We start from the raw sequence: 10000 nt of genomic DNA on the forward strand, positions 1-10000 counted from the left end.
ATATATATATATATATATATATATATATATATATATATATATATATGTGTGTTTGTGTGTGTGTTTGTGTGTGTGTTTTTGTGTGTGTGCGTGTTTGTGTGTGTTTGGGTGTGTGTGTTTGTGTGTGTGTGTGTGTGTGTGTGTGTGTGTGTGTTTGTGTGTGTGTGTGTGTGTGTGTGTGTGTGTGTGTGTGTGTGTGAATTCGTTCTTAAGGTGTCTTTTTCATTAGCCAGGTATACTGTACGTCAATACCATGAACACGTCAATGAAAGAGACCTGTGGTAGCAGCGTCCCAGAAGAGCTTGAAGCCTTGGTACGACTGGCTGTAATCGCTGGTGAACTTGAGGTAGAGTTCGTTGGTGTGTGAGAGCAACTCCGGAACCGTCTTGTTCCTGCTGCATATCGTCGTCAGAAGGGGCGATGTAGGGTACCTGCCATTCCTGTAGGAGAGGGAGGACTCTATTTTATTGATTTTCCTTCTCAATGAAAGATTTATATATATATATATATATATATATATATATATATATATATATATATATATATATATATATATATATATTTTTTTTTTTTTTTCTTTTAAACTATTTGCCATTTCCCGCGTTGGCGAGGTAGCGTTAAGAACAGAGGACTGGGCCTTTGAGGGAATATCCTCACCTGGCCCCCTCTGTTCCTTCTTTTGGAAAATTAAAAAAAAAAAAAACGAGAGGGGAGGATTTCCAGCCCCCCGCTCCCTCCCCTTTTAGTCGCCTTCTACGACACGCAGGGAATACGTGGGAAGTATTCTTAATCCCCTATCCCCAGATATATATATATATATATATATATATATATATATATATATATATATATATATATATATATATATATATATATATATATATATATATATATATATACATATATATATATATATATATATATATATATATATATATATATATATATATATATATATATATATAATGTTCATTTTTTTATATTTACATAATACCACGGGGCCGTGTTCCCCGACTGGTCAGTGCAAAACATAAGGACAGACTTTCCATACTTGATCTCCAGAGAATCGAAGACGCAGTTGGGAGCGTTCTCTATCTCTACGACCTCAAAGGTGAGACGGATCTGGTGCCCTCTTGCAGCCGAGATAGTCCATTCGCAGGTGCGGGAGTGTGGGTAATTCATAGGGAAGTTCGGGGAAGTGATCATGCCAGCCTCGGTGTGGTAGTGGCCTCCACACACTGACCCACGTAAAACATACCAGTTAATCATTCTACTCTTCATAGTCTAAACGAATGGAAAGGTGACACACAAGACGTTGGATGTGTTCGACGTTATGCTCAAAGGTACTAATGCTGAAAACACTGCATGTGATGTATGGGAAAATGTTTTGCTAAACATATATATACAAAGCAACAAATACGTCTTGCAAAACACACACACATACACACACACACACACACACACACATATATATATATTTATTTATTTATTTATTATACTTTGTCGCTGTCTCCCGCGTTTGCGAGGTAGCGCAAGGAAACAGACGAAAGAAATGGCCCAACCCCCCCCCCCCCATACACATGTATATACATACGTCCACACACGCAAATATACATACCTACACAGCTTTCCATGGTTTACCCCAGACGCTTCACATGCCTTGGTTCAATCCACTGACAGCACGTCAACCCCGGTATACCACATCGCTCCAATTCACTCTATTCCTTGCCCTCCTTTCACCCTCCTGCATGTTCAGGCCCCGATCACACAAAATCTTTTTCACTCCATCTTTCCACCTCCAATTTGGTCTCCCACTTCTCCTAGTTCCCTCCACCTCCGACACATATATCCTCTTGGTCAATCTTTCCTCACTCATTCTCTCCATGTGCCCAAACCACTTCAAAACACCCTCTTCTGCTCTCTCAACCACGCTCTTTTTATTTCCACACATCTCTCTTACCCTTACGTTACTCACTCGATCAAACCACCTCACACCACACATTGTCCTCAAACATCTCATTTCCAGCACATCCATCCTCCTGCGCACAACTCTATCCAAACATACACAGACCTACAGACAGACACAAGCACACGCAAACAAAAGCTACCATAAACACGTACTTCTCGAGGCGTCAATGCCGTGGTAGACAGCGGAGAACCCGTCGTGGTTCATGCTGTGGTCGGAGTGGAAGTGAATGGTGACCAGATTATCTGACGACGTCATGATGGGCGGGACTGTGCTACCACAAAAACGCCTGTTGGCGAGGAACCACAGTTGTTTGAGAGAAGTCTTCCCCTCCCTCTATTTTTTGTATATAATTTTCGGATTACCAATGACTCTAAATGTTGTCTAAAGGGGTTATACGTGATATGACTAAACTATATTATCAAGATAATGGATTTTGGGATTAAGTAAATGACATTGTCAAGGGTGTACTGTCTCCATTGTCAATTACTCTTTATCATATCTTGACTTCATTATAGGCAAATAAGTGATACTTATTGGTTCACTATGATTAAAAGGCTTTCTTTAAGATGGTAAGATTAGGAAAGAGAGATAAGTTTCGTAAATTCAATTCCTATTGACATGGGTTTTAGTAGGTACATGCATGGGTAGACTTTTTGAAGAAGGTACTTTTTTAGAAAATTATTGGTCTTCAACCCAAACTCCACACCCCGAGGGAGGGCAGGGACACTCATTCCCTGAGAGCTAACTTAGTATCCTAAATCGACTTCTTGCAGCTGACTTACTCTCCCATCCTCCCTCCCATGCCAGGGATTGAGGAGTTGTCGAAGATCTCCACGTAGTCGTAATGGCAATCGACGTGGTGCTCGAGAGCAAAGGTGTGCCAGGTGATCTGGATGACGTAGCCGGGGGGCAAGTCCAACACCCAGGTGCAGTCCGTGTTCGAGGGATAAGTCTCTGGGCTGTTCGGCGAGTTGATTAGACCAGTGATGTCCCTCATTACTCCGCCACACCCTGGGTCACACGGAAGACGAGGGAGGGCGTTAGTATACCCGATTCTTGAAGTCTGACACCTGAAGCTAATTCTCAATACATTTCTACCACCGTGAATGTAAGTGACGTTTGTACGACGTCGCTCGTTCAAAGCCACTGAATAGTGAGGATGTATGGCTCTACTGGATAGTGAAGGATGTATAGCATACCTTGATAATGAAGGATTAATCAGTGAATATGAATTAAAAGTGTATTGCCGTCATTCATGAGACGACCTATAATCTGTCCCTTTCCAATCAAACTACAAGAGAAGATCACCTACTGGTGTCTATGGTGGTATAGTTGGCCACGAATCCCCTGTTAGTAACGCTGGCGTCTGTGACAAACTTGATCCGCATGTAGTTGTGTGTGGAGAGGATCGGGTCTGGGCGGTGCGTTGCAGGCCCGCAGTAGCGGCCTAGCACAGGGGAGGTCTGGCGTCTCCCGTCCAGCAGCTGTCTCAACACCCAAGACACGTTCACAGCACCGTCAGTAGATCGACATCAAGGACGAGGTGGTATATATTATATCAGAGGAGGGAGTCTTCAGGAAGTATAGAAAATGACTCTCACAGTAAGGGCTACATCAACCATGATCTGTACTCGTTTGTAAATGATGGGGAGAATACGACTCGACTGGACGACTCACTTACCTCCACGTAGTCGTAGACACAGCCTCTCCAGTAGGAGGGACCCTCGATGTCAAAGTCGGTGAAGTTGAGGAGGATGGCCTTCCCCAGGGGCTGGCGAATGATGTAGATGCACTCACGGTCGTGTGGGTAAGGCTGAGGATGGTAGGGCGACCGTATCAGACCCGTGTCTCCGGTGAACTCGCCGCCACAAGCTGTGTAAGACACATCGCGTCAAGCTTTTGTTATTAGAGTTCTAGTATCGTGAAGACATAGGATATTGTTCCTCTAATGGATGCCACGTCCTTCTGTATCTCTATCATCTACTGAGATGTCCACGTCCTTCTGTGTCTCTATCATCTGCTGAGATTATCTATTTCGAATCGTCGACCGTTCGATGCGAAGGTAATACTAGAATAATATTGGTATGTTGATAGGGAAATGATAACATTTGTATTATGGTTGAAACACGCGATTTCCACCTGTGATCGAACAGGATCTTGAGATCCACCACAGGAGGTGACCTAATATGCAGAGTCCACTGATATTGCCCTCGACTGATACTCTCCTCGAATGATAATACTCTCGATTGATACTGCCCTCGACTGATACTCTCCTCGAATGATAATACTCTCGATTGATACTGCCCTCGACTGTTACTCTCCCCCATTGATAATACTCTCGATTGATACTGCCCTCGACTGATACTCTCCTCGAATGATAATACTCTCGATTGATACTGCCCTCGACTGTTACTCTCCCCCATTGATAATACTCTCGATTGATACTGCCCTCGACTGATACTCTCCTCGAATGATAATACTCTCGATTGATACTGCCCTCGACTGATACTCTCCTCGAATGATAATACTCTCGATTGATACTGCCCTCGACTGTTACTCTCCCCCATTGATAATACTCTCGATTGATACTGCCCTCGACTGATACTCTCCTCGAATGATAATACTCTCGATTGATACTGCCCTCGACTGTTACTCTCCCCCATTGATAATACTCTCGATTGATACTGCCCTCGACTGATACTCTCCTCGAATGATAATACTCTCGATTGATACTGCCCTCGACTGTTACTCTCCCCCATTGATAATACTCTCGATTGATACTGCCCTCGACTGATACTCTCCTCGATTGATAATACTCTCGATTGATACTGCCTTCGAGCGATACTGCTCGCTTGTGGCTAAAGTCATCTGACATGAGAATTTAAATTGATTCCTCTCTCCTTCCTCTTCCCACTGAACCTGCAAGCTCAACGTTCTTACGAAATGTAATAAGTCTCCTTGAACTTCTTCGTCGCCGTTGCTTCGCTGAAGGCCATTGGACCTGCCAACAACGTAAGGCCTAACCCTAAACTGTCCAGACTTAAGAGTGTTGAAGATAGTGATGCCTGGGACCATGTTACATCCCTCGCTTAATCCTAACTGCTGATCTTAACTTTCCGTTTGATCAGTTAAAACTACAGGACTTGATTTGACATTAAGTAAACAAATGGCTATATCTTACGTGCCACAAGAAGTGCGATCGCTAAACATTGTCATGAAAATGATCATCCCATAGATCTTGAAAATCCCGTTATTCTATACCCCTCTGCTGATTATGCCACACGCAACGTCATTGAATCTGTCTTAAATGCTGGTGCTAAAAACTTTAATTTGTCCCCAGGCAATTTTAAAGCCCACCCTAGCATTAACCAAATCATTATGAGAGAATTGACAAAACACGAAAACATAAATAAAGTTGTTCAAGACACGCCCAGCTAGCTACCCAGGTCAACCCATCACTCTCCCCTACAACGGTTACTGCCAGACAAAGCGGACAGTGCTTGGTCTGTACAGATTGGTGTCGGACGGCGGGAATCAAGTGTGATGTTGGGATTTAGATAACTTTGTTAAGTACTGGCACCTGATGAGGTGGATTGTCTCCATGCCGTGCCACATGTATAGAAAAATTGCATGTTAGGTAAAATTGTACGACCACCTACTGAAGTGCGATTTCATCTTCATTCTATCATCACAGACTAGTGTGATCACACACACACACACACACATATATATATATATATATATATATATATATATATATATATATATATATATACATATATATATATATACATATATATATATATATATATATATATATATATATACAAAGAATCATAATCTCAATATTAATGATGGTCTATGCAAATTAGATAACTTTATTGTTGATAAAATTTGTAGGATGAAAAGTTTATGAACGCTCGTTGTATGTTTCGGACAATCACATGTTTACCAAATGGCGTCCTAGCTTCGTCTCTTCGATGTATATCAACTGACTTTTAATTCTCTCTTGTGTCTCCCCTGATAATGTGATTATCACACGAAAGTGCACTTGGGAACTTATCGTGTTTCATTTTCCCCGTGGACTCACAGGAATATCTTGATCACGTGCAAAATTGTGATCCTTTCCAATATATATATATATATATATATATATATATATATATATATATATATATATATATATATATATATATATATATATATTACCTATCACTACAAACACAGTCTCGAAGTATCCAAGGCCCCTTCCTGCCCATTATGCAATTACCATAAAGAGGACATCGAACACTTACTACCCCGTTGTCCTGCCCTCTCTGCGCGTAGTAACACACACAACAGTACAACACTTTGTGACCCATGGTTCCGACCACGGGGGTACACGAGGCCAGCCAATTTCCCGAGTGCTGCTGGACCCCCAGAAGGAGAGAAGGAACTCCTACAGCAGGAAGTAAGTAAAGGGGGTGATTATGAAGGGAAAAAAAGAGAAGACAGACAAAAATTGTAAAAATGGAGAAATATGAAATACTTCTAGAATCTAATGGTTTGCTGAAGCCTCTGAATGATTAGATGAATACGTCATTTTCCTCACAAAATCAGAGCGTCTGTCTTAGTTACTCACCGACTTGGTACGTGGCGGTGAAGCCATCGTAACTGACGGAATAGTCGGAGTGGAAGACGACAAACAGCTGATTGCCATGGGATAGTATAGGTTCAGGTATGGTATTGCCACAAACTCGGGTTATCAAGGGGCTGTCTGCGCTACCACCGTCTAGTACCTAGAATAAAAAGATTATAAAGTAAACACCTCATCCAGACGCTGAAAACAGAGATAGACATGATAGATTTATTCCAGACGCTGAAAACAGAGATAGACATGATAGATTTATTCATCATAAGCTCTTGATACCCAAAAACTCACGCTTCTTCACCTGAGTGTTAACATTGCGAAACTCATGCTACCTCTGCAGTAATGTCAAGTTTTTAGCCTGTCTGCCGCACAAGGTCCATCTGTAGCGAGGCAAAATATGCACAGACATGGAGACTGAGGTGAAGAGAAGATGCGGTTTGGCTATTCTGCGTAGCAAATACTTTGGATAACTAGTTTTCACTGTATCATTAAACTACTCAATGATTTCACGGTATCATTTTCTCTGTCTGCAACGTCTGTGGTGTGTGTGTGTGTGTGTGTGTGTGTGTCTGGTTGTTTATGCCTGTCATGTAATGTTGTCTTGGAAATCATTTTTGGTGCAATGTGAAGGTGGTCCAGCTGTCTTGGGATGTTGTATGCTTTGGATTCCTCGTAAAACATACGTTTTTATTTTTTTTCCCCTCTTGATGCTGCCTGTCTAATTGCCTTGCTCTACCATAACGGTGGAAGCTTGGTGGACTTACCTTTAGGTAGGCGAGAATCGTCTCGCTCTTTCCATGTAAGGCCACGACTTAATTTGTGTGTCGTAATTGCATCTGCAATGCCCATATCGTGGTTACAAAGCTCCACAGTAACTGAGGTTTTTATCACAATGTTACATCAAGTTGGATGGATGTGGAGGGCTTCCCGGGGAAGTTATTTGCGGGGCTGTTGACTGCCTCTTGTGTGTGGGTGAATGAAAGGTGTGCCTGAGTAGACAGACAATGATTGATCATGTCTCTGAAGGCGAGGGTGAAGTCCACGTCTGAGTTAATGAGAGTCGCCAAGTACCAACGTCGAGCCAGTCTGGTGGCTCGGCGGGTTGTCCATTCGAATGTCATGAACACCAAGATCACCAGTTCGGTCCCATGCGTGAATGGGATGTGTGCGAGAGTCTGTGTGATGAGTTTTGTAATGGTAAGATTAGATGGAAGTGATGCAGATGATTTCAAGAGCCTGTGTCAACCTCTGCCAATACGCTTGAAAGTTCTAAAGTTCTTTGTATCACTACGATCAAGCATTGTCACATCTCACTGCATGTCTGTTTCTACCTTTCCGTTCAGTCCTCTGGTCCCTGCTTGACACACGCCCGGGAAACTCGCGAATGATGCCAGAGCTGTTGGAGAGAAGTGAGGGATCATCTCGAGAGGAGGAGCGTCGAGTGGAGCGAGACGAGCAGTTATGCATCAGCCCTAAACGTTTTCTCTCACAGTTGCCATCTCCTTTTGGTTGCCAGGGTAAACGAACTCATTTCATTGAGGGGAATCGAGTGCGTCTACTATACTAAGAGCGTTGTACTGCATATAATCTATACTGACCCAGAGCGTACGTTGGCGTCATGTCATCAGTATGATTCGGTATTGACGGAGATAACTATATTCCGTCATCTGGTACGGAACGAGAAGTCTCCGTCCAAGACAACACAAGAATAGGGCCATCCATCGGAAAGGAATAGGTTGGATGGTCTCCTTCAGAGAACAGGATTTTCCTTCATTGATGAGCGAGACTTTAGAAACCTTCCAAAAGACTCCACAAAAGATGAAATCATTGTTTGGTAGACCAAATCCTCCTTATGCACGAGAGAGTAGATCATGTCAGCAGATCCCAGAAGACTAGACTTCCAGTCTCAACTTGTATCATGTCTTACCAGTACAAAGGAACTGTTACAACGGATGGTTCTGGGTAAGCAGTGAAGACCGTGTTCTCCTGGGACGGTGTGTGTGTGTGTGTGTGTGTGTGTGTGTGTGTAATTTCTAATGCTAACAACGGGACTGTTGGCGTAGCCAGGTGGTTGCACTGTCATTTGCCGGTGCATCACTTAACACGGGTTTCTTATGTGTAATCTCGATGCAGGAGGCTTGATTTGGGGTCACCTGTTTCAACAAGTGTTGAGACCAAAACAAGTGTTTCGTGTAGGGGGGGTTTAGCGCAACACAAAGTGAGTAAACGGGGTGCAACACACGAAGGTAAAACTCTCTCTCTCTCTCTCTCTCTCTCTCTCTCTCTCTCTCTCTCTCTCTCTCTCTCTCTCTCTCTCTCTCTCTCTCTCTCTCTCTATCTATCTATCTATCTATCTCTCTCTCTCTCTCTCTCTCTCTCTCTCTCTCTCTCTCTCTCTCTCTCTCTCTCTCTCTCTCTCTCTCTCTCTCTCTCTCTCTCTCTCTCCCCGCAACACAAACACACACACACACATTGTCATCACAGATCTGCAATGCTTCGGTCTGCCTGAAGGGACACTAAGGGAAGACCTACCTCTACATAGTCCCACCGGCAGTTGCGCTGGTACTCTAGGTGAAATTCCGTGAAGTTGAGCTGCACCCTCTCACCAGGGGGCGTCCGGATGAGCCACTCACAATGGAGGTTGTGTTGATACACTTCGGACCGAGTCGGTGCTGAGAATTCGCCCATGTCGCCGGAGAGGAGGCCGCCACAACCCGGGATCCCTGGGTGGTAAGGAACGCCAAACACTATGACATGAACGGTATATACGACACACACACACACACACACACACACACACACGCGCGCGCGCGCAGTTTTAGCTTAGTTTAATCTCGGCTGCATTTTGATTATCACCTGCATTCAATAAAGGATTCACATTAAATACGACAAAAATAAAGTATACAAAGACAGCTGTTGTTTACAGAATATCAAAACGATGTACGTTCCGCGTGAATGGTATTGCAGTAGGTCACAGCAGCGCGCGTGAAGTCCCAAGCGCTCTTTTGTGTAATAATCACATCATCGATGTGATTATTACACGAAATTGCACTTGGGATATACCGTGCTTCATTTTCCTCGTGGTTATCAGTATATATATATATATATATATATATATATATATATATATATATATATATATATATATATATATATATATATATATATATATATATACTGACATTTTCATGGGAGACTTTAAGATCAGGGTACTATCCCTCCCCCAACTTAATCACTCTCCCTTACAACGGTTACTGCCAGACGAAGCGAACAGTGCTTGGTCTATACAGATTGGTGTTGGACGGCGGGACTCAAGTGTGATGTTGGGATTTACATAACTTTGTTAAGTACTGGCACCTGATGAGGTGGATTGTCTCCACGATTATGCCTGAAGAAGGCCA

The 10000-nt window shown here is 43.0% G+C and overlaps 1 protein-coding gene across 1 annotated transcript in view; it reads right to left on the reverse strand.

Moving 5' to 3' along the window:
* LOC139746906 (cubilin-like) overlaps positions 1-10000 on the reverse strand; it is a 132886-nt gene that overhangs the window by 35276 nt on the left and 87610 nt on the right. The window contains exons 18-25 of the mRNA XM_071658586.1: positions 9132-9322; positions 6591-6747; positions 3651-3841; positions 3282-3453; positions 2752-2980; positions 2122-2255; positions 1052-1238; positions 277-440 (exon numbers count right to left, since the gene is read on the reverse strand). Of these exons, the coding sequence (XP_071514687.1) occupies positions 277-440; positions 1052-1238; positions 2122-2255; positions 2752-2980; positions 3282-3453; positions 3651-3841; positions 6591-6747; positions 9132-9322 (1425 nt within the window). The remainder of the gene's footprint in view (positions 1-276; positions 441-1051; positions 1239-2121; positions 2256-2751; positions 2981-3281; positions 3454-3650; positions 3842-6590; positions 6748-9131; positions 9323-10000) is intronic.

Source organism: Panulirus ornatus, chromosome 66 (genome assembly GCF_036320965.1).
Source record: "Panulirus ornatus isolate Po-2019 chromosome 66, ASM3632096v1, whole genome shotgun sequence".
NCBI lineage: Eukaryota > Metazoa > Arthropoda > Malacostraca > Decapoda > Palinuridae > Panulirus > Panulirus ornatus.